At 44.2% G+C, this 26,165-nt stretch overlaps 1 protein-coding gene across 2 annotated transcripts in view; it reads left to right on the forward strand.

Moving 5' to 3' along the window:
• HK3 (hexokinase 3) overlaps positions 1–26,165 on the forward strand; it is a 296,343-nt gene that overhangs the window by 174,790 nt on the left and 95,388 nt on the right. For both annotated transcript variants that reach the window (XM_069244551.1, XM_069244552.1), the window contains 3 exons: positions 19,781–19,964; positions 20,043–20,198; positions 25,624–25,857. In XM_069244551.1, the coding sequence (XP_069100652.1) occupies positions 19,781–19,964; positions 20,043–20,198; positions 25,624–25,857 (574 nt within the window). The remainder of the gene's footprint in view (positions 1–19,780; positions 19,965–20,042; positions 20,199–25,623; positions 25,858–26,165) is intronic.

Below are 26,165 nucleotides of genomic sequence, written 5' to 3' on the forward strand. Positions count from 1 at the left end.
ACCAGCCTCTTCCTGGCGGTGAAAACTGCCAGAAACTGGCTGGCGGGAAGGGGGTCAGAATCCCCAGGGCAGCGCTGCTTGCAGCGCTGCCCTGGTGGATTCGCCCAGCCGGGGGAAAAACGGCGGGAAACCGCCGGCCCCGGTTTTCTGACCCCGGCTTTACCGCCGCGGTCAGAATGGGCTTGGAAGCACCGCCAGCCTGTTGGTGGTGCTTCCGTCATTCGCGACGGGTCAGAATGACCCCCTATATGCCACTTCACTCTACACCACTCTAGCCCACTCTACACCACTCCACACTGCGCCACTCCTCTCACCACAATGCCACAAACATTTTAGCCATGCTTAACATCAGCCACACTGGTGTACAACATAGCTAAAACACAATGACAAAGCCAATAGCTTTTACATAGGTGAGACCTATTTGCTTTACCAGTGCTTGTTTTCTTCACATTTTTTCCTTCCCATCACCACTGATGATCCTCCATTTTGCACTTTTGATAAATCACTTCATCACAGTTATAAGCCTTCTGATTAATATCAACAGGTCAAACCTGCTGATATCTACCAGAGACCAAAGTCTGGTATTTCTGGAACTTGAGGATTTGTGGTACAGTAAGCACCCAAATCTGTATGTTATGCTCTGAAAATTCTTAAGTGAGTGATAGTTGTTACACCCAGATACTTACGACTCAGCAGAGTCAAATTTGATCAGGTTCAATAAATATCATACCACTTACAAGACCACTCCTAATGAGGGCAAAATTGTATGTGATGTTCTCTGAACACCCAAAGAAAGATCTATAGCCGTTGCTTATGTCTCGTAGGTTTTTGAAATATTGATTTATTAGATGGGGAAGCGTTGTGGAATTTATTTGTACAGGAAGAACAACGCGAGCAATGTTTGTTGAGAACTAGTTTGTTTAGAAAAATAAATAAAACATATATTAAAGAAAGTACCATCATTTCCATGAAAATTAAAAGCGTTATTCCAAATACGTTTTGACAGCCATCGGCATGAAATTTGTAAGTGAGGACATAACTTGCATACAAAAATCTCAAAGAGACACTGACAGGAAACTGTTAGTGCAGCAAACCTATCCAGGCCGCGGCCCATACGTTTTACAATTCCTGTGAGACATTTTCTACTGAGACAAGTCACATGTGGGCACAATTTAGGGGAAAAATCATAACTGGGTCAAAAGCACTGGTACCTAATGATAGAAGCTCCGAAATTGTGAAATGTGCGCGATTTCGCTTTTGTAACAAAAATCTTATCTGGGAGTAATATTACCACAGCAGGACTTGCGCAAACCCATGACAACACGTATTTAACGTAATTTCTTTAGAATTCTGGGAGAAATTCTGCCCACAAACCTTTCCTTCCACATCACAATGCAATGGGAGCCGACCAGAATCCATACCTTGAATAAAAACACAAATTATTGTTTGTGTTAAACAATATTAATTTTCTGGTATACAATTCAAAACTTAGGATCACATATTGTATCTAAGAAACTGCAGTGGTTAATAGCACTTCAAATAAAAATGAAAGCACACTATTAACACTTTTTTCTATTTAACTTAAAGAAAACGTAATGAGAATAAAATCTGCTTTAGTGACTGCAACATCATGTCCCTCTATAGAAAAGTTCACTTTTCACAGTCTCCAACGCCAAAAAATAACTGATCAATTTAAAAATAACGCCCCCAGCTGATTTAACCACACAGTATGGGATATCCTGAGTGCATTTCTTTAAAATCAATTACTCATTCCAAATAAAACTATGGAAAAGCTTTTGTTCAACCTGCCTCTCAAGTAATTTTCATTTAAGAAGGATTCTTCTAATCTTCTAATGTAACCTGTTTCACACAAAAAAAATTCTAAGTCATAATGAAATACATTATTAAATACAGCTTACATTCTCAACTTCAGAAATGTTTCAGAGATTCTAAAAGAAATTGGACTCACCAAAACTAATCACCAAAACCCGTCATAATTAAAATCCACCAAAATGTTTGCAGACACAGAAAATAAATCAACCTGCAGACCATGATTAAAGGATATATCCTGAATTTCTACTCAAATAATCGTAGCTCCTTTCCTTTTTATCTCAGTTTTCATTTGTTTGTACGTTACATATTTGCTTCTAGTTGGCTCTAGGTCTGCAGTCATTGCCTACATAGCGGGTAGCGCAGGGAACTGTGTATTTCTTAGAAAAAAGAGTGAATACCATGAATCCCTAAATGTCATAATTGTAATTGTAGCTTTACTCAAGATTGGTCTCTCATAATTTGAAAAAAAATGTTTTCAAACTTTTCTTGCCTTCCTCCTTTTTTAAATATATAAGGACCTGGTTTAGAGTTTGTTGGCAACGGACAATCATCCAATTTCTGGAAGAAACTCTTAAAATGGAGTAGAGTTCACATGCTAACTTTCTTACATTATCGGGAGAGTGTTGTGGAGGTAATTCAGCCAATGGATTCTCCTGTTTATTTAGAGTTTTCACCAGATGAAAAACCGTCTAGTGAGTTACACACACAGTGTAATTGTTTGCTACAATGGATAACGCTTGGAGGGGGAAAGTGACTCCTATGAAATGTTACTTTTTTGCAGCTGGTTGTAAATGTTCAAGGGTTTTTGCTGTGGGTTGTTTTTCTCCTTTGGGGTCCTCAAACTGAACTTGAATAGCTTACTGATTAGGGGTCCTATTCGTGACCTTTTTGTGACCAATTAGTAAATCTGTAACTGTGCTAGGATTTTGACCATGATCAGTATTTTCTTTCTCCATTGCAGTACTCTTGTCTTATTTCTGCCTGTCTTATATATGTAAAGTAACAAAATTGATAAATATAAGAAGTTTCCTAATTAAAAACGTTTCCTATAGAAGCTGGAGGATTCTCAGTTACCACCAAACTCTAAGTTAGGTTTCAGGTTTAGATTGATGTAGACATTTCCTTCATGGTCATATAACACAAATCTGTCTCAAGCATAATATCTCCTTATTGATGTTGGTGCCTTGTTAGCTCTTGCCTGGTACTTTGTTGTTTTCAAAGCTCTTCATAGTCTCTGACATTTCCCGCTTCTTATTCGCCTCGCAGTCTGCCTCATCTGGATCACCTGACCTAGCTGTCAGTACTTCATGTGAATATGAGCCTGAAGAAGCGCTCCCGACCGGCAGTCATGAGGCCCCAACCATATACTTTAGATTCTATATAAAACACAACTAAATAAATAGGCAGTGCTTATATCCGGGGGACAGTTTCTGTAAAATGCCGGAGTGATGCTAATTTGCACTGAGGTGCTATTTAACACCATTTTGCATCTTGCAAGGCTGTGCCATTTTTAGCTATTTGTTTTAGATTGTTAGGGCCATTTTGTGTCAGCAAAAATCAGTTTTAGTATTTTGTCTACATATCCACATTAGAACCATTGGTTTTTGGTGCAAATATAGATGAAGCAGAGTGGTACATCTGTACAATATGTAATGTGTGTGGCTAAATGGCATCTCTGTGTTAATTAGCACCACTCATGCACTTTACACAATCTAGCCATAGTTCTGCTAATATAAACCGTGGCTGCTTCACATATATTTTCTACAGCCATGCTCAAACTGAGCCACCAGGCAAACCCCAGGGGCTGGAAGGAGCATGGCCAACAAGCCACTATCACCCCCTCCAGTCCACCAGAGGTCGCTATCACCAGAAGTGGCTACACAGTAGACTGCTGACGGTGCTGACAGACGTGCTCCTAGTGAGCAGACCTGAGCAGAGAAAAGCAGCTTCTTTTGTAGTTGTGCATGTTTGTGGAAACAGCTGTACCTAGTTGCTTCTGGCTTTCTGCAGCCTACCCTGTGGCCTAGCGAACAGGTTGAGTATGGCTCTGGGAAATGTGTGTTCAAAAATGAAACATTCATACATTTTTCTCCCAAAATTGTCTTGGGTGCAGTACTCCTCCAAACCTGCTTGGACACACTTAGATTCACTTCTTACGCTTGCTCACATCATGAGCAATGCTTAATTGGTAAAAGAATACATGTTTGATCCCAGAATTTTGCTCAGAAGCCTATGGTCAGTGCTATTGTAGTCTTGATTCCACCTCATACCCCTTTCATCCACCACTGAACACTCACTGTCCTTTCATCTCACCTATTCAAGTTATTTTTTATTCTTGCTTTCTTTCTTGATCTTTTTTCGTCTTTCTTTTCCTTGTTTGCCTCTTTTGTGTTATTTTCTCTCTTCTTCTGCTGAGGAAAAACAAGTTAGGTCTTCCAAAATGAGGACCTCCACCTGCAGCCAGCGGCTCAAATTAAGCACTAATAAGGAGGCTGGTATGAACTAATACACCAGAGATGTTCTTAGATTTCACTGCAGATTTTATAAGATTGGCTATGTTGAAGTGTTCTTTGTTGGTACTACCATATTGTATTAGTTATATTGCATGACAATGCTGGAGCATTTCTTCCTTTGCAGAAATCAATACCTGATGAGGTCAATGGATCTTTGGGCCCGGCATAAGGGTGTGGAAGACAAATCATCACATTTCAATACAAATCAATTGAATTTTCTCATATGGCCAATGTGGCCATATGAGGAAAACTCCAGTCAGGAATAAAGTTAGGGGTTTTACTACAAGCTTAAACTCAAAGTCATGTAAACTTATTCTCAAGACAAAGTTATAAAGGTACAGTATCACCAACGGTTGACCAAGGCGACAAAATAAGTTCAGATGAACTAACATTAGCAGAACCAGGCACACTACAAATACAATACAGAACATCAAGAGAATTACTGGATGTAAAGGAAACAAATGTTGCTCAGTTTTAATAAGCATTAAGGCATTTCAAATCAAGGTTCAGCTGGTTTGGGCAAGGAAAAACCATACAAGCTAGCCAATAAGGGATTAACATGTGCTGGTTGGAACACATGCAGCCAAAAGACAAAAAGGGCAGAAAGAATTTGGAAAACGGAAATCTCGGGCAACAAGTCCCTAACTAAGGTGGGCAAAAAGTAAGTAAAAAGGGAAGGTGTCAGCATTTCAGAAGCTGGGTCAGGAGTCAAGAGTCTTCTTCTAGAAGTCAGGGGAAAAATCTCTAAGTCTCAGCAAGGCATTTCAAAAGGGGCAAGGGCAGAGAGGACAATACATGTCAGAGTCCAAGGGGTTCAGCAGCAGTGGTGAAGGGCTAAATGATTCTGTTTCTTCTCTTTCGGGATTCTGACTAAGGTCCAGCTGGGGAACAGTATATTATAGTTCGTAAAACAATAGACATCTATTACTAAGCTAGCATTTTCATGTGAGCGAAATCCGGAAGAAAGGTTCACGTTAGCAATATGACTAAACAATTTCCGCACAGTCACAAAAGCAGGGCCTAGCGGGCCTCACTTTGGCTTATGCAAGTGAATTGAAACAGCATATTAAATCATTCGAATAAAGCACATTTTTATGTGCAAACTATAAATTCAGCATTAATAACCTTTCATAAGCATTCATGTTACTGTAATTTTAAATGAAACAACTCTGTTAATACATTTCTATTAATGTGGCACAGAACTGCATTTCTCTATTTTGCATACAAATTTAAAACACTTCTCATCAGAAATCTAATATCGTTTTAATGCAGACTATTAGTTCATATTCTTATTTAATCTCTATACCACATAGGTTCTGATAACTAGCCTAGAGTGAATGCACACTAATATGGTGCATCACTTTACAATCAAACTATTAGTACTTTGAATAACATAATGCATAAAATGTCACACATAGATGATCACCGTGACATAGGGACAGTACTAACATTTCTGCTTCATCAACAACGATATCACAAAGACCTGACCACTGCGTCACATTGTAAGCCTAGTTTTTTGTAGGTAAATATTATTGGCCTCTTTGAATTAAACTGCTGTGTCCAAATTGTCTGTGAAAGTTCTTCAGTACCTTAATTGGATTGTTCGGAATGGCCTTATTTTTTGTTTTTGAACACTATAGTAAATATTGGCATTTCACATTTCAACAATCAGACATACCTTTGCATTATTTCATCTGGTTAAACTCCACTATTAATTGATTCTGTTAAATCCCTTATGCCCCAGGGGATCCTTTCAAAGGCATCAGAAGCAGTGTGTTTAAATTGCCTCAAATCATCACTGTAGTCAAATGATGCATTTCAAATGGTAATTTGCAAAATCCTATCTAAATAAAACATTTTCTTACTTACAGTGTCAATAATAACTAGGATAACAACTTTTTGTTAAGTGCTGTGATACCATTATCACACTGAACCATGGTGGAAGTCTCCGTACCAATACAGGAGTAAGTGATTTTCACAGGTCCAACTGCCACTTAAGATCAACAGATGATAAAACATTACAGCACAGATTTACTATAACTTTGCATCAGAGCTGTGTTATTGTTGTGGCACACCTCATACTCAAAATCAATGTTGGCATTAACTTAGACACACAAAGTTGTTTTGCGTGGCTTTGTGTGGTGTAGTAAATGCAAAGTAAAGCTAGGCGGCGCATTGGACTGCCTTGCATTACTTTGCGTTAGGTACGCTTTACATGGATGGAGGATGGGCGTTCCCGTCCATTCACCCATGTGTTTTAATGCACACCCCGATTTATAAACACTTGTAAATATGGGTTTGTGCAAAAATGGTGTGCCTAACTGACAGAGACGTAACAAGGACAAATATCTTCCTTTCTGCTCATTGCTTCCTCTTGCCATACGTGCTGCATTCTCCAGCACACATAGAAAGAGAAGAATGTCTCTTAGGCTTTTTTTTGGTGCAGGAATATATCCGTCCTGCACAAAAACAATCCTTCCTGTAACACAGGCACCCGTCTCTATGGCACAAGGGTGCCAGCGTTAGCGCTAGACAACCAAAAGTGCACCAGCACATAGTGAGAGCTGAACAGTGTGTAATCATGGTAAATATGATGCTGTTCAGCTCTCTTCTGTCCATGCAACACAGAGCAGCAACTTGTGTTGCTGCCCTGCACTGTGTGAACTATAACAGGCATATTTATGAGCCCCTAGTGCCACTGGAGCGCCACTTTACGTGACACTCCAGTGCCGCTAACCTCTGCTCCATATTTACAAGGAAGTATAACACCACTTTTTGTGGCGTTACACCTCCTTGTAAATATGGGCCCCTCCGACGCTGTTATCTTCGTCAGCGGGGTGTGCAATGTGGGTTGCTGTGGGCTTGCCACAGCAACACCCATTGCATTTTGACGCTGCCTCAGATTTACAAGATTTCGTAAATCTGAGGCAGCGCCAAAATCTAACACCATCCCCAGGGGTGGGAGGAGGAATACTTTTATTCTTCCTCGTTTTTTGCTTTTTCTATGTCTGCTGCAATCCTGCACATGCATAGAAAGAGCAAAATGCCAGAAATGATTGTTTATGTGCGGGAAGGTGTCCCTTCCTGCACATAAACAATCATTTGAAAATGTGCTGCATTCTGCTTTTGCAGGAATAACCGTCAGGGTTCAGGAAATACAGCCAAGGCTCTACACATGCAATGAAAGATAAGAGAGACAGTAGTGCTAGACACCGCTGTTAAGGTGGGAAAAATTAAGGTGGGAAAATTAATGTGGGAAAAGGATAACTTAAATGGTTAAATAAATCTGATGGTAATTAGCCACTGTGCATTCCATTTAAACAATGTAGCTTGTCTGAGCCACTACAGAAAAAGAGCAATTAAACGCAACTCAGGGCCCGTGCCAAAATGGACCGAGTCGACTTTGAACGGCAGCGCGAGACTGAATTCAGACTTGTTCGCCTCATGGGCTCTAGGGAACTGAGGCCCATATTTATACTTTTTGGCGCAAACCTGTGCTAACGCAGGTCTACGTCAAAAAGTATAGTGCCGGCTAACGCCATTCCTGTGCGCTGGGCGGGCGCCATATTTATGGGATGGCGCTAAGGCCCTGTTAGCGTCCTTGTGAAGGACGCGAACAGGGCCGGGGGGTCGGCGTAGAGGGAACCGGGACTTGTGGGCCAAATTATGGAGCTACACTGTTTAGAGGCAAAAAAATGCCTCTAGGGAGTGTAGCGCCATTTTCTGGCACACAAGCCCCATGGACATGGCTCCTGTCTTAGTAAAGACAGAAGCCATACCTACCACCCCAATAGCCATGCCCAGGGGACAAATGTCCCCTGGGCATGGCCATTGGGGCCAGTGCCATGCAGGGGCCCCAAGTTAGGGCCCCTGGGCGGTGTTTGGCAACAAAAAAAAAATACTCACCTGGACTTACCTTGGATGATTCCCCCATCCTTAGGTGACCTCCTGGTGTGGGTAGAGGTGGGTGGGGGTGTCCCTGGGGACAGGGAAGGGCACCTGTGTGCAATTTCCATGGTCTCCCACCATGGAGATCTGCCTACAGGTCCTCTTACGCCTGCCCAGACCCAGGCGTTAAATAATGGTGCTAAGCAAGCTTAGTGCAATAATTGAAGGCCCCCATACCCCCGTGCTGGATTTTAGCACGGAAGGATAAATATGGCACAAAGGCCATATCGTCTTTTTCTGGACGGGAACGCCTACTTTGCATCTCAGTGACGCAAGGTAGGGTTTCCCCTCTCGAAAACGGCATTAAACTCTGTTACTTTGGCGCTAGACGTGGCTATAAATGTGGAGTTAGGTTTGCGCTGAATTAGCGTAATTTTTTTTTACACTAATTCAGCGCAAACCAAGTATAAATATGGGCCTGAATATGTCTCAGGTTAATTGCGGGTGGCTGGGATTCATTCAGACATCTCAGTCAATAAATCTAAGAGTGCTGCGCATGTTTTTCCCTGGACTCGAGCTGCACGTCAGCTGACGGGGCCCACCAGGCCTGCGGTTTCTTTCCCTCTTCCCATGCGGTAACACAGCTTAGCAGTACAGGCTTCACTGTGGTTTGTGGTCATGATTTAATTGCATATCCTTGCCCCTGACTATAATGCCGCAGGGAGCTAATAAGGAGGGCCTGAGATGCACTCCGACTAATTACCATAGCTAAGATAATTTCAAGCATTTTTTATCCATCATTTTCTTTTCTTCTCAGGCACATTTATTTCAGCCTTGATAGGGTCACTACTTATGCAGGAGACTCGGTATTGATAGAGCGTTCCGTCCTAATAAATTACCTATATTTGGACGCTCTTGGGTCGATGAATCTTTTGACCAAGTGGGGCTCTCTTCACCCGAGATTAGTCAATTTAATCTAATCAATAATCAATAACGAACATAAGCAATGCCCTGATCAACATAACACTTCACAATTAATCCAGAAAAACATTTCGGCGAACCATGACCTTTCGGCCATGAATAACCACACCAGTTCATTCAAAGTTAATGAATTTATTTCCCTATATTAACAAAGCTAGCACGATATAAATGTGTCTCAACACCAAATGATATATGTAAATGAACATTAATAGCTGTCCATAACGGCGAAAAAGATGCAATCTATGCAGCATTTGAATAACAATGCATTCGATAATAGCAACGCAAACCACTAAAACTATAATCTGTAATGGGCTAATTGCATACATTAGTCAGCATAACAAGGTCTCAAATTGCATCGTGCAACAAATGAATCCTCATCTAACCTCAAATTAGCATCTGCATGTGGGACTTCATGCAAAAAACAATTTAGCAACATTGATTTGGAAAACTCCTAACTAGGGCTCTTATAAAAAATCAGCAGTTGGTTACCTAAAAAGAAACACAATGCAATTGTACATTTTCCTTTCATATTTACCAAATTCAATCAGCATTCAAGGAAGTCTTCGTCTCACAGGTACCGGTTTCGATCAGCATGGGACGGGGCAAAAGGGGGCAGGGTGGACGGGGGCAATTGCCTCACAGCGGCAAGATAAAAGGACAAAACTGCTACTTTATGCAAAGGGGCAGATCAAAGTTAAAGTCTCTAGAGCGAGAATTACTTAAAGTCTCTTTCTCTCGATTAGAGAAAGCATCAAAGTCTCATTCAAAATGGCGTTGAACATCAATTGGCATCGTAGAAGATGGCAAAATGACGAGGTCGGCAAGATGGGCCATAATGGCTGCAATGGGCAATAATGTCCTCAATGGGTGCAGTGGGTAATGGCCGCTTTCTTCTTGTGCACCAGGTTTAAATAATCAACAGTTCAAATCCAGTAGGGTCTTCCATTGGAGGGTTCATAGGTTGGCTTCAAATTGTCCAATCAAAAACAACAATTCACAAGCTTCTACCTAGGCATACATTATCCTTGGAGTCGGGAACGTAAGTTGCAACATATTTTACCAATTAACTCACTTTCAGAGCTTCCATTGTCTGCACCTGCAGATTGACCTTGGAGCAAAGAAGAAGATGCCAGGCTGGCACGAAACCTTAAAGATAAGCATGTGAACCGATCTCACTGGAAAAGTACAGCTTCAAGCAAGAATACACGTTTTATTAGCACATTAGAAAAACACGAGCATCTAAACCGTGAGACAAGGCAACTAGGCCGAAGCCTCCTCTAAAGTTATGCTAAGTTAAAACATTTCAAACAAGCAAATCATGGCACACGTTTACGGTTATGTCAGATTAGTACAATTCTAATACATCACGTTATATAAAGCACGCTTATAAATGTTGGCGAACTACTCTGAGGGCACATTTGTCCCCGTACAATCTTTATTAGTTCGGTTAAAGTCACACTTGATTATTGCGGCACTACGTTTATGCGCTAATAAATGTAAAACCTTTGTTTCTGCGTCATCAGTATTCCAGTAGGTGTCGCTGCATAGTCAATATATGGAAAAGAACAAAGGGCATAAAATGCACCGGTTTCACTTCCACAAACTGGTCAGATAGCTCATCTGGTACTCCTATAGGAATGTGTGGGCATCTACCGCTCACAGAATAGTATCCTGGTAAGGTAGTTCAGTGGGTCTATGCACATGCTGCAGATCTCTGCATGATCTGAGGTTTACAGATAAGACTGCAGACAGTTTCTTGTCAGCCTTTCCTCCTTTCAAGGTCAATGCAACGATACACATTCATTTTTAGAAACAACAAAGTGTACTTTTCGAAATCCAGGGTTGAATTCCGTTTGTACTGTGTGGTGTGCAGATGCTCATTATTACTCTCCACGAGTCTACGGGTGGAGTCTTCCACCCTCACCTCTAATCTGAATGTCAAACAGGCCGCTCTCAAGTACATGAGCGCTCTGCAGGCATCCGTGTGTGACCGACAAGCTGCAAGCCTAGCCGTTAAGAGGACAGATCTGGGAGTTTGTGTATCTGTTACACAGCTCTGTGTGTAACCTACTGTTTACAGGTCTGGATCGCTGTGACACAGACATCTGTGTGTTTCATGCAGGGCACAGGGTTGGATAAAAGCCACGAGACCCCCCCATGGGCTTAAGTGTCTTTTGCAAGGATCTGCTTGCAGCCTGTGGATGCATCACAGCTTTGACATGCTTTCTGATGATAACATGAGGCCCTACCACCTTGGTCATAATAACACATAATTCAATTATGGTTTATGCTCTGTATTATAGTTTCCCTCTGAGATGTTGTTGGTTTCAGGCCCAAGGAAGGCCTCTTCTTTCACTTTTTAAGGCATATACATTCACTTTACTTTATGCTTCCTCTTGTTTCTTCCTTCTTGGGAATGCCAAGAACACTTGAGTTTTAGGATTCTCCACAGTGCTGCAGGTTTCATGGAGCATATCGAGGATCAGTCAGGTGCTTACGCTGCATGGTTGTCACTTCTTCCCAGGGTTATTCCCCCAGGCGCAGCTACTATTAAAAATGGATGGCAGTGATCGCTGAGGCTTTACAGTCTGCTCGAGCGGCGAGATGTATGAAAGGCCGAGGTAGAACAGTGAGCAACAAACATTCAAACCCTGGGAACATCAGACAGCTGCTTGTTTACAACTCCTGTGAAAAAGCAAACAGGTCAAGCATGGAGTCAAGCAGGGCTGTGTACTCTTCAACCCTAACCCTAGCAAGAACCCTAAGCCAGGAAGATTTGCTAACTCTCTGCCAAGCATAGCTCACAGGTCTTAGGTCCTGTGTGGCCCTGAGGAGGTGGTCATCACCTGTATGATACCTGTATGCTTTTAAGATCTGTGTCAAACAGAACTGTGTGTGTTTCCGGTGCGAGCCAAGTAGAGCTGTGGACTACTCAAGCATGTGTCAAGAAGAGCTGGGGCAAAGGACGCCCGAGTCAGGTAAAGCTGTAGGCTATTCAAGTAAGTGTCAAGTAAAGTTGTGGGCTATTCAAGCCTGTGCCAAGTAGAGCTGTGGACTACTCAAGCATGTGTCAAGAAGAGCTGTGCACTATTCAAGCATGTGTCAAGTAGAGCTGGGGCAAATGACGCCTGAGTCAGGTAAAGCTGTGGGCTATTCAAGTATGTGTCAAGTAGAGCTGTGGGCTATTCACCTATGTGTCAGGTAGAGCTGTGGGCTATTCACCTATGTGTCAGGTAGAGCTGTGGGCTATTCAAGCCTGTGCCAAGTAAAGCTGCGGGCTATTCAAGCGTGGGCCAAGTAGAGCTTTGAGCTATTCATGTATGTGTCTGATAGAGCTGTGGGCTATTTTATGCATGTGTCAGGTAAAGCTGTGGGCTATTCATGTCTGTGTCAAGTAAAGCTGTGGGCTATTCAAGCCTGTGCCAAGTAAAGCTGTGGACTATTCAGGCCTGTGCCAAGTAAAGCTGTTGGCTACTCAAGCCTGTGCCAAGTAGAGCTGTGGACTATTCAAGCCTGTGCCAAGTAGAGCTGTGAACTATTCAAGCCTGTGTCTAGTAAAGCTGTGAATTTCAGGTTTGTACTAAGCAAAGCGGTTTGATTTTTTTGTCAAGTATAGCCGTCTTCTTTTCAAGCCTGAACTAAGCAGAGCTGTTTGGTTTTTAAGTCAGGGCGAAGTATAGCTGTCTCTGTTCAGGTCTGGACTGAGAGAGCACTGGGCTTTTCAGGTCTGGATCTAGTAGAGCTGTGCACGTTTTAGCCCCTGGTTAACTAAAGCTGTGTGGGTTTTCCTCTGGTTTGGAAGGAGGGAGCTGTGTACCTTTCAGTACTAGGACATCCGCCGAGCTGTGCAAATTTCCTTAAAGGCTTAAGCAGCGAGCTGTGAAGTATTTCAGCCGTGGGTGCTGGAAAGAGCTGTGCTCTTGTGTGCCTTCGGCCAGGCATAGATCTGTACTTTGTAACAATGCAGCAGGCAGGGGATCCCTGTCCTCTGATAGAGCTGTGCATTTTTAGAATTTGTTAAAGGGGCGGGTACTTTTGCGACTGGATTTCGGTCGAATAATAATAATAGATCCCTTCCCATTTCAGTAATAAGGAGAGTAAAGATGTGTTTACTGTTTCTCAATTAGTAAACTGGTCTTTTCCAGAATGGCTCCGTCAGCCATGTCCTGTCCAGACCCCGGACAAGCAGAGCCCTGCTCTCTCCAGCTAAGGGCGCGTCGTCTGTTCATCTTCCAGTCATGGGTTTAACAGGAGCTGTGCACTTTTCATACATGGCTCAAGCAGAGGGATGTTGGCTCTCTAGTCCAGAGACATTTCAGGAATCTGTGGAAATAATTATGCGTTTGTAGTTTTATATAGAAGACAGGAAGGCCGAGCGCTTTACAGAGTAGCATGACCTTCAGTGGAATAGCCAGGGAAGCATGGATTATTCCATCTATTAATGTTAAAGTCAAGAAACTAGACCATGAGGGTTTAACAAAGACCCGGAATCGGCAGCCTGCTGTCTTACAGTAAGGGGAGACATAAGGAATATACTGCAAAGTATACCGGTACGTGTTGGGAGTGAGCAGAGTTCAGATTTACCACGCATGGGCTAAAACATCCAGAGCATATTCACCCAATTTCAATGTAAGTGTTTATTTTGAGTTGCACAATTTTTTTCTTAGAATGGTTTATTCTTTGGTGGCGGGGCGGGGGGCTTTCCTAGTCCATTTAACTTCATGCTAAACTTGCTTCAGGATTCATGTTTTTAATGGCGGGTGGAGTTTCCAGGCGCAGAGAGTCTCCCTTTGGAAATGAGCTGGATTCTCCCGAGATGCCTAGCGCATGCGCCAAGTATTTTGCTGTTATCGCTTGTAAAGCCGTATAAACTATACAGGGCAACTTGGCTAAGCCTTTGGTCTCCGCGGTAAGTCAGTGTAAGATGATGTTGTCTGATCTTCTGAACCTCGAGCCTATTCCAGCCACAGCACTGAGCCCTGCTTTTCAGCCCTGAGGCAGGTAGGCAGCTGTGTTCTTTGTTAACTAAGGGCCAAACAGGGAGCTTTGTACCGTTTAGCTATGTCTCAAACATGGAGCTGTGCCCTTTGTTAGCTATGAGACAACCAGAGAGCTCTGTACGTCTTAGCTATGGCTCAAACAGGGAGCTGTGTACTTTTCAGCTATGAGGCAAACAGTGAGCTGTGCACCTCTTAGAAAAATGCCAAGTGGTGAGCTGTGTTCTTTTCAGCTATGGGACTAACAGGAAGCTCCGTCCTTTTTAGCTTTGGGTCAAACATAGGCCTGTGTCCTTTTTTAGCTAAGGGACAACCAGAGAGATGCATGCTTTTTAACTATGGGCCAAATATGGAGCTGTGCAGTTTTAAGCTATGGGTCAACCTCGGAGCCTTGTACCTTTTAGCTATGGATCAAACAGGGAGCTGTGTTCTGTTCAGCGGCGAGGCAAACAGGGAACTGTGCACCTCTTAGTCAACGGCTAAGTACTGAGCTGTGCACTTTTTAGCTACGGGATGAACAGGGGGGCAGATGTACTAAACGCTGGTTGCGAACCACTGGTCGCAATTTAGTACCAGTATTTGTGGGCCAGTGTGGTGTTTTGGGACGCTACCTATGGACTAATAGGTCGGTTTTCAAAATACTATAATGTAGTGGGTTGCAATTCGACCTACCTTATGAATATTATTGAGGTAGGTCAACAATTGCGACCCTCTGCGATTTGCTGCCATCACAGGGATGGTGGCCTGCTGGGGTCAGCAGGCCACCATGTTGGTAATCGCTTTTAAATAAAGCAACCTATTTTTTTGTAAACGCTGCTGGTTTGTAAGTGTAAGAAATATTTTTTACGAGTAGACAGTGCCAAAGGACCACTGCCTAACTTAAAAAAAAAAAAATGTCAACCATCACAAAAGGGAAAAGGGTCCTTTAGGGACTCCTCCTCGTTTGCAAATGATTTGCCACTACATTTCAGAAGTTGGAAAAATATTAATAATTTGTGACTGGATTTTGTTTGAAAAATATTAATACATCCCATTCCAAATCGCTATTTGGAAGGGACGCTCAAAACACACCTCTTCTAAATATAGATTTGGGGTGTACCTGCAAACCCAAACTGTGATAAGCTAACATGTTACTGAAATGTAATTGGGGTTTGCTACATACAAAAAGTCCATTTTGCAGTCTCAGATGGTCCAAATTTTTTACTTGGACCATTTGCAACCTCAAAAAGCCTTAGGCCCATATTTACAAGCGGCCTGCACCACCGGTATGTCACTTTTGTGACACACCAGCAGCGCAGGCCGCACACCCATATCTACAAGGCCACACAAAGACACTTTGCATGACTTTACATGGCCTTGTAGATATGGGGTAAGGCAACATAACTCAAGTCGCTGAGTTGCCCTACTTTGCGCCAGGGAGGCAGTCCAATGGGTGTTGTGTGGGTGTTCTCATGCAACACCCATAGATTTTGATGCATTTCCAGATTTACAAGGTTTTGTAAACCTGGGAATATGTCAAAAGCCTTACATGGTGGTGTAAGAGTGATGCAGCGGGGAGAAAAAACAATATTTCTCCTCACTTTTTCCTCTTTCTATGGGTGCTGCATTATGCAGCACACATGGGACATATTTACAAGAAACTATTGCATCAGTGCTGATGTGCCAGTTTTCTTCCGTCGCCCCTTCCCCACCTAATAACACCATGGTGGGTACGCTGTACTTACAATACTTCGCACCATGGTGCACGTTAGGCCAATAGCGTCAACATTTTTAATGCGATTGTGCCATTTGATGCACTAGTGTCAACAATTGTGATGCTTGTGCGGATAGTGCAAGGAGGCCAATGGGTGCATCACTTTAATGCCTGCTTTGAACAGGCGTCAAAAATGACGTAAAAAATGGTGCAGTGAAATCTTGTAGATTTCACTGCACACTTTTGAGGGCCTCCTAACTCAGGCATAATGTGGAACAAGGGGTCGCAAAGTGGTGTAATTCATGCATTGCGCCACTTTGTAAATATGACGTGGTGAAAGTTGCCTCCTTGAGACACAGTACCATTAAAGAAATGATGCTAGTGTGGTGCAAGGAGGTGCTAGGGCCTTGTAAATATGGCCAATAGAAGGAGGAATTTGCCTCCATTGATTGTTTTATGGTAGAAGTTGTTCCTTCCTGCACAAAACCAAACATCCCCACAACGCAGGCATCCTTGCAGCATGGTGCAAGGGGGCCTGCATTGGCGCGTGGCAGCAATTTGTGCACCAACGCAAGGGGAGAGGACAGAAATGCTCCATATCTTATCGATACAGTGCATTTCTGCCCTTCCCTGGTGGCGCAGGGCATCGCAGCAAGGCACTTGCTGCGCCACCATGCACCGTGGGCCTTGTAAATATGGCCCTTAGAAGACCTGGCCCCTAGAATTGTGTCCTTTTAGCCATGAGTCCATCTGTGCGTTTTTTTCTATCCTGAGTAAAGCACGGATTAGTGTCACAGATTAGTCAGCTAGCTCTTCATGTTTCAGGCTAGGGTAGTGTACTTGCAGACACAAATGTACAAACTCTCTACAGCTTTCTCTAGCTGTGACTAAGACAGTGATTTAGTCTCCATAGCAAAACAAACTGACCATTTTCTCGTATGTGGCCTTCACCTCACTCTCTCTGACAGACCCTTCCATTCAGACATCCATCTTGGCCTGTCAGTGCCTCTTTCCAGCTCCCATTCAGAGCTTAAAGAAATGCTGCCCCTATTTTAATGTGATTGAATGTTTCTGAATGGTTTAATTTTCATCAGCCCAGCCCAACTTGTTTTGTAATCATGTAGAACAAACTAGGGTTTCTAAAAGGTAGGTAGGTAGGCGGGGCCGCACCACTTCGTTTTCTATCCTGACTGTAGAAATGCATTACGTCCCTGGCAGGGTGCGTGCACTTTCTAGGCTTCTCTTCAGTGGAATGCAGGTAGTCTGCTCTCTTCCAGCAGGGTGCAGGGTCTCTCTAGGCTTCTGTTCAAGCAAGACTCAGGGACTCTCTAGGCTTCTGTTCAAGCAAGATGCAGGGTCTTACTAGGGTTTTGTTCCAGCAGGATGCAGGGTCTTTATAGGCTTCTATTCCAACAGGATGCAAGGTTTCTCTAGGCTTCAGTTTCGGAAGCGTGCAGGATCTTCCTAGGGTTCTCTTCCAAAATGGGGAGTTGACTCCGCAGACCCATCATTCAGAAATGTATAGAGGGTTTTGAGGCTTCTTTACAGCATGGTGCAGGGTCCCCTCAGGCTTCTGTTCCAGCAGGGTGCAGGGTCTCTCTAGGCTTCCATTCCATCAGGATGCAGGGTCCTTCTAAGCATCTGCTTCAGCAGAGTGCCGGGTCTATGTTGGCGTCTCTTCCATCAGGATGCTGGCTCTCCCTAGGCTTCTGGTCCAGCAGGATGCAGGCTCTCTCCAGGCTTCTGGTCCAGCAGGATGCAGGCTCTCCCTAGGCTTCTGGTCCAGCAGGATGCAGGCTCTCGCTAGGCTTCTGGTCCATCAGGATGCAGGCTCTCGCTAGGCTTCTGGTCCAGCAGGATGCAGGCTCTCCCTAGGCTTCTGGTTCAGCAGGATGCAGGCTCTCTCTAGGCTTCTGATCCATCAGGATGCAGGCTGTTCCTAGGCTTCTGGTCCAGCAGGATGCACGGTCTTCCTTATCTTCTGGTCCAGCAGGATGCAGGCTCTCTCTAGGCTTCTGGTCCAGCAGGATGCACGGTCTTACTTATCTTCTGGTCCAGCAGGATGCAGGCTCTCTCTAAGTTTCTGGTCCAGTAGGATGCAGGCTGTCCCTAGGCTTCTGGTCCAGCAGGATGCAGGCTCTCTCTAGGCTTCTGGTCCAGAAGGATGCAGGGTCTCCCTAGTCTTCTGGTCCAGCAGGATGCAGGCTCTCCCTAGGCTTCGGTTCCAGCAGGATGCAGGCTCTCTCTAGGCTTCTGGTCCAGCAGGATGCAGGCTCTCCCTAGGATTCTGGTCCAGCAGGATGCAGGCTCTCTCTAGGCTTCTGGTCCAGCAGGATGCAGGCTCTCCTTAGGATTCTCTAGGCTTCTGGTCCAGCAGGATGCAGGCTCTCTCTAGGCTTCTGGTCCAGCAGGATGCAGGCTCTTCCTAGGATTCTGGTCCAGCAGGATGCAGGCTCTCTCTAGGCTTCTGGTCCATCAGGATGCAGGCTCTTCCTAGGATTCTGGTCCAACAGGATGCAGGGTCTCCCTAGGTTTCTGGGCCAGCAGGATGCAGGCTCTCCCTAGGCATCTCTTCCTGCATATTGCAGGCACATTGCACGCTCATCATTCAGGAGGCGGCGGGCACACTCTTGGCTTTTCTTCCAGCAGGAGGGAGGTGGGGTCGTACACGCACTCTCTAGGCCCAGCTGATAGCAAGATATAAACAGTCTGTGTAATGTCCCTCCGAGCAGGGCCCATGTCGTCCTGCTCCTCTCTTTAAATAGCCTGCACTGCCGAAACCTCCCCGGGCCGGGTGTACACACTGTTTAACTCACCCCGATAGAGGACAAAAGCTATCTTGATATAACACCCAGTGGGCGACTATGGGCAGTAACATAGTCTGGAGGTCATGGGCCCTAGTTCAAGCAGTGAAGATAGGCCCCCAGCCGGTATTAAAATACTGCTATACAACAGGTGCGGCGTGCCATCTGTAGTGTCGGGGGCCTAGGTCCTCATGCACACCATCTATCACACCCCTGGACCCTGGAGTCACTGCAACTGCTATACTTCTGTAATTCACGGGTCTCTAAGGCCCATATTTATACTTTTTTAGCATCGCATTTGCGTCATTTTTTTACGCAAAATCTGCCAAACCTACAAAATACAGGGCCATATTTATACTTTTTTAGCGCCGCACTTGCGTCGTTTTTTTATGCAAAATTGGTGAAAACTTACAAAATACAATTGTCTTTTGTAAGTTTGCTCCGTTTTTTGCGTAAAAAAATTATGCAAATGCGGCGCTAAAAAAGTATAAATATGGGTCTAAGTTCCTCATTCTACTTCTCTTTCCTTCTCGCCTGCCTTTCTCCACCCCACTCCCCTCTCATCTCCTTCATGCATTTATTGCTCTCCTATCACCTTCCTAAGACTCTCTCTTCCCTCTCGTTTTTTCTCTCACTCATCCTCGTCCCCTCATCCCTCTTCGCCTTATTTCTGGTTCCTTTCTTTTCCCCTTGCCCACTTGCCATCCCCTTTTCTCGCTCAACCTGATTTCTCCTGCCCATTCTGCCATCTGTTGCTGCCCTCCTCCCCTGCCTTCCATCCTGTTCTTTCCTTTCATCTATTTTCTCTCTCTTCTTTATTGTTCCCATGTCCTCTACTCCCTCTGTACCCCTCTCTCTGAAAAGTAAACACAGCCAACCCCTGGCATGTACTGTGCCTAAAACAAAATGGAAACGGGCAGCCTCTGAAATAACATGAGTTGGTGTAGGGCAGAGGGGCCCTCTCCCACCTCTGGACCCCGGTGCACTTCACCGCCTGCACCACTGGCAGCTATGCCCTGAGTGATGTCACCCTGCAGTGTCACACTCGGTCTGTTTTTTGTCTGAATGCAGGCACTGGCTCTAATGCCTGCTACATGGAGGAGCTGCGGAATGTGGAGCGGCTCGAGGGGGATGAAGGCCGGATGTGTGTGAACATGGAGTGGGGTGCCTTCGGTGACGACGGTGCACTGGCCCATATACAGACCGAGTTTGATCACCAAGTGGACCAGGAGTCCCTGAATCCAGGGAAGCAGAGGTGAGTCCTGAAGTGAGTGTTAGCGCATAACTCTGGACAGATCTTACCCACACCTAACATCTATGGCATTTTCCCCAGCTTTGAAAAGATGATCAGTGGCATGTACATGGGGGAGATCGCACGACTCGTCATGGTCAAGCTGGCGGCGCAAGGACTTCTCTTCCAAAGAGGCGCCACCCCTGCTCTCCTCACTAAGGGAAGCTTTGAGACCAAGCATGTTTCTGCTGTTGAAGAGTGAGTATCTCCTTCTCCATTGGACAACACTGTCCATTCTCCAGTGTGAACTTCTGCTTCTGTGCACCCCTTCGTGACACGCCCACCACATACAATGTCCACTCCTGAAACAGCCCATAATTCTAAAAACTTTCTCCCATTAAACACTGAAGAATTCCTATTCTCTTTAGGAATGCCAATGTTGGCCCATATTCCTAATTCCTTCAGTCTTCAACAGAGCACAAGTTGAGATTTTGACCCTTTCATCATTGGACTTCTCGACCACCCATCTCTGAACTATTTAGGATGTTTTTATTCTTCTGGTTATTTGGCTTTTAGAACTGGGCACAGTTCTCCAGATACTGGATCCAGAACTAAACACTGTAGTAACATAATCTCCAGAAATGCAAAGCATTCTTGATAAGGCCTTCAGAAATGGAGGTGTTTGCTCTGTGATTCCTCTCTACTGAAGTGAACACTGGTAACACAACCTCTCTATCCTGCTGGTTGCACTTCTCCCAGTGACGCCTAACATTCCCTTTACGTTCCTTCATTTTTTCTTGTGCTGTTCTTCAAGATCAGCAGATGTAACTACCACAGTCCACATCCTGTTTGGTCACCTTGACCACAGCTCCTTGGGATTTCTCTGCCCTAAGTGCACAAATGTCCACTTGGCACCTGCGTCTAAAAGATATTTCTTTGCTACTCCATCTGTGATATCAAACCTAAGAAAGATCTCTGTAATGCCACTCGTCAATGCCTAAAAAATAGAGGACACACAGAAAATCCCTGTGCCAATTTACTTGTAATCTCATTTTCCCTGAGTTTAATTCTATTTACCAATCACATCCAGGGCCGGACTGGGACTGAAAATAGGCACCAAAGTAAAAGTAGCCTCCATTAGTGATTTATGCAGCTAAAAAAGTGGCCCATGTTTGCATGTATTGGGGCAGTTTTGAACTTGTAAAGACACATGGGCATCTTTACAAAACATTGGCGTAGGGTAGTGCTGCAAGTAATTTTGCTGCGCTGCCTTGTGCCAATTGAAAAGGGCCAGAATGCAATGTATTTATGAGATGTGGTGCACTCCTGTCATTTTAGCCCCCACATAATTTGCTGCCTAGTGCCAAAGCAGATGCCCTAACACCATGGTGCAAGGGTGCCTGCGTTATTTGCAGGGTTGTTTTTGTGCAGGAAGGTACACCTTCCTACAAAAACAATCCATGGTGGCTTTTTCCTCTTTCTATGTGTGCTGCAGAAAGCAGCACACATAGAGGAAAAAAGAGGAGAAATAAAAATAGTTCTCCTTGTTACGCGTCCCCTGGGGAGGCGTACAGTTTTGACACATTCCCAGGTTTACAGATCCTTGTAAATCTGGGAATGTGTGAAAACCCATGGGTGTTGCATGAGAAAACCCAGAGCAACACCTATGGAATGCCCCTCTGATGCAGCGTAAGGCAATGCAGCGACTTGCGCTGTGTTGCCTTACATCATATCCACAAGGCCTGAAAAGCCTCGCAATGTGGCTTTGTGTGACCTAGTAGATATGGGTCTGCACTCTGTGCCGCCGGAGCGTCAAAAAAATGATGTACCTGTGGGGCAAGTGACTTGTAAAAATGCCCCACAGTGTATAACGTTTTGCAATGTTTGGAAGTCTGCATGAATTTGTGCTTGCTGCAGGTAATGCCTGTCTTAATATCAGAGAAATCAACAGTAAAAACTAGCCCAAAACAGTCACACAAACAGTCAAAACAAGCATTTGCAATGCAACGGCTCTCGCATTTCTCCGAGTTAGAGCTTTTAGCAGTTGTAAACTCCCAACCCGACTTTCCTTGCCCCATTAAATGGAAAAAAAGAGCACAATCGCGCTGCTACAGTTCACTCGTAGTGAAACCTATCGGCAAAAGGGCAATTATCTACGTAACCAGCAAAAGTGCAATTAACTATGTAACAGGGTCGATGTCATGGAAAGCGCTCGACTTATGCCAAGCAAGATCGCGCTGCGAAAAAAGATAAAAAGTAGTCCACAAACCAGACGGAAAACAGCAAGCCTTGCATGTTTTCAGTACTTGGTCGCTGCACTCGAGGAGGGCTACCCACCGAAAAGGCATGACATATGCATACCTTCCACTAATGAAAGCAAGCAGATTTGAACAGGAAAGCCCATGAACCAATGAAAGTGTCACTGATGTGAAATGGATGGGGCTCAGAGCCCTTTTCTAACTACTAAAGCGTCTTGCAAGCGAAACGCATGGCTCGACCCTAAAAACGTCCCACACACTGACTTGTCAGGCCAGCCCATTGGGCACTGCCTGGTTGCCCCGAAAGCCAGACTGACCCTGATGACATCTACCACCATCCCTTAGCCAGTTTGTACCCAATTTGCCAACCAGGCTTGCACCCCAACCCTGGACTACCTACTCAGACATTTCTTTGAGGTTCAATATTTAGCTCAGGTATAAATAAATCACACACTGCTTTGCCTGGAACTCTGATCGCCTGCACTTTGAGCTTCCTACTTGCAGAACATGCGGGCTTGGGCTCTGAAACCCACTTTTTAACCTTTGCCCCATTATTCCTTCCTTCAGAGGTGATTGCTAGGCCTGGGTGGCATTTCTATTACGTTGTTGTAATAATGCACGTTATGCGTGTTATGCAAAATTCTCAAAATTACGTCATTACACTATGTGGCATAATTGTGCCATGTTTACAGCAAACTTTTTAGCACAGGAGCATAGAAGCAGTGTAAACGACCAGAATGTGAGCTGCTGTTATACACTGCACTTGTGTTTTTTACACTATTTTCTAGTGCCAAATACGTCTTTGTTTCCAAAACAGACGGGCGGACGCATTTCACTAAAGCATAGTGCTAAATATCAGTTATGCATTTTGTGTGATTTCCCATAATTTGCGTGGAATTACACATGATTATGCCAAAGGAAAGTACGCATGCTTCACATACCCCTTCTAATTGCATGAATTGCTTCACCATTGAATGGAGGAGGACGTCCTTGTAGTTTCCAGCCTATCTCTTGCAGACACTTTTTATTTATTGAACCTACTTAATACCCTCCACAATCTTCCTTGACTGTCTCGAGTGATAAGCAGGGATGCTACTGGCTCTTCTCCCTCTTGTCCTAGCTCCTTTAGGGGCATATTTATACTCTGTTTGCGCTGAATTAGCGTCATTTTTTAACGTTAACTCAACGCAAACATAACTCCATATTTATATTTTGGCGCTAGACATGTCTAGAGCCAAAATATTGGAGTTAAGTCATTTTGTTCCCTGCGGAAAACTACCTTGCGTCAATGAAAGGCGTTCCCGAGCAAAAAATGACTCAAAGGCTCTAGCGCCTTATTTATCCTCCTGTGCAAAAATGGTGCACGGGAGGGAGGCAGGCCTAAATAATGGAGCTAAGCTTGCTTAGCGCCATTATTTAAGAACTGGGTCAGGGCAGGCGCTAGGGGACGTGTGGGCCCATTTCCATGGTGGAACACCATTGAATAAGCCCACAGGTGCCCTCCCCAGGCCCCAGGGACACCCACACCAAAGGGACAGCGGAGGATGGGGGACCCCATCCCAGGTAAGTACAGGTAAGTAAAGGTATTTACCTTTTTTTCCTAAAGTGCCACAGGGGGCCCAGAATTGGGCCCCCATACATGGCACTGGGTGCAAAGGCCATGCCCAGGGGACCCTTAACCCCTATGCAGGCCATTGGGGTGGCAGGAATGACTCCTGTTTTTTATAAGACAGGAGTTATGTGGTATGGTAGGTTCAGCGTCAATAAATGACGCTAGGCTGGTTAGTCATCTTTTTTTACTCTAACCAGCCTAATGGCATTTTTTAACGCTAAACCCACTACTCCCATACCGTCACCCCCACCCGGCTAAAGTCATTCTCCATGACGTTAGCCCACCCTTTGTGTCAGATTGCGCCATTCAATAAATAAGACGCCCAGCCAGCGCCTTGGGATGGCGCTAGCCGGCGGTATACTTTTTGATGCTAAACTGCGTTAGCGCAGTTTAGCATCAAAAAGTATAAATCAGGGCCTTTGTGTCCTAGGAGATCTTACACATGTTTGCATTTCCTATTGATCTTAAGGTTTACAGGCACCAGTAGCTCAGGGCGCTATTTTTTTTATATATGATCTCGAATCAAAGTCTTCTTCTGCACTGGTATATCTGAAGTTTACCTGAGACTCTCAGTGTTGCCTTTTATTGTAAATAGTGAGCACAACAGTTTTTTTATCATGTCATTTGTGCGAATGCCCCCTATTCCTTTAGCCTAACAATCCCGCTCATGCGCTTTCTATTTTTGCTGAAAACTCCTGGTTTCATTTTCTTGCTTCACATACTTAACAAATGTCTCCTTTGCTCTCCTGACTGCCTACAGTGTTTTTGGCGCATTTTTTCAAATATACCCTTTTTCTAACCTGCTACCATGATAATTTGTCCCTCTGAAATATTGTGTTTTTTCAACTTACCTTTCATTTTGCTAGTTGTTTCAAGTACTGCAAAGACGTTTTACTTCTAACATTGATTTAATTAACTTGATTTGAAAAATGTACTGTAAAAATCGGGGTGAAGTTCTTCGACTACACCTGAACATAGTTTTACACCTTTTTTGCCATAAGCAAAACTCGTCAGGTTGACGATTTCAGACATTCTTGTCTTGTAACTATTTAAGGCTGCCTTTCCTGGTATGGAATTCTAAATAGCGTACCACTCTTGGCAGTTGTAAATGAAGGTGTTTTCAATTGGAAATACCTCATGAATCAGACCCTTAGAGTTACTTTCTCCTGATTTTTCTCTCACATAAATTTCAAGCCTAATTTGTACTGGTGGTTGCAGGTCGTGGCACTGTTGCTTTTTTTAGGGGAACCAGGACTTATTGTTAATTATCAGACTTTGACAGAGAATAAGACTGTGAACGTCAGAAAAGAAAGAAGAAGCTAGAAAGAGGACTCGAGGAATACAGTGACAAACAGAGGAGGCAGAGATGAAAAAGAACCTTCAAGGGTGAGATTAAGGGACAGTAATTGTAGATGCTCTATAAAAGAGGCGTGAGGTAGAATCAAAACGAGACAGCCTTGCTATTCGGCAGTGCAGGATTCGGCAAAGCCAGCAGCCGGCTCCTAATAAATATACAGTTTTTCCAAATTAAGTACGAAATTTAACTCAACTCAGAGCTTGCTCTGTAGGCAATATGAAGCATCGCTTAGTAGTATACCTCTGGCTCTAGGCGAGTACCTGTTGTGTTGATAATTAGAAGGGCGAGCACCAATTATTATTCTCACTTCATCGCAGGACCCCTTGTGTTGACGTATTTAGCATAGACCTGGGATAAACCCTTTTCTGATGCTCTGTTGATGTGTATTTGTCAAGGACAGAATTCTTTTTCTGAGTCCCTTCGACGACAACCTGACCCTTGTTTCCCCTATCACAGTGATACCTGTGGTTTGGATGGCGTGAAGAAGGTTCTGTCCCAGTTTGGCCTTCAAGCAAGTGACGAAGACTGCCTCAAAGTCCGGATGGTCTGCAGCATGGTGTCCACGCGCTCAGCCAGGCTCTGCGCTGCTGGACTGGCGGCCATCGTCACTCGAATTCAGAAGAACCGAGGATTGACAGAACTTCACACAACAGTGGGGGTGGATGGAACTGTCTATAAGAAACACCCAAAGTAAGTCTTCCCATGTACATAAGCACTCTATAATAGTATCTATCACAGGAGCCATCACACAGTCTTTTCCAGTATCTTTTACACCTTGTATCACACTCTGTGTCATATTATATCACATATTGCAGCTTTAATAGCTACAGCAGCTATCATACTTTAATGTGTTAGAGCAACTATAGTGATAATCAAACATTCTCACATTTGTAATTACCAAAGTGCAAAGATCAAATTGCGTGTTATAACCACAGTACAATGTAAGTGACATTAGAAAACACTGCTTATCCTCCGAAGGAATACATTTTGCAATGAGT

The sequence above is a fragment of the Pleurodeles waltl genome, chromosome 7 (assembly GCF_031143425.1).
Source record: "Pleurodeles waltl isolate 20211129_DDA chromosome 7, aPleWal1.hap1.20221129, whole genome shotgun sequence".
NCBI classification, from domain to species: Eukaryota; Metazoa; Chordata; class Amphibia; order Caudata; family Salamandridae; genus Pleurodeles; species Pleurodeles waltl.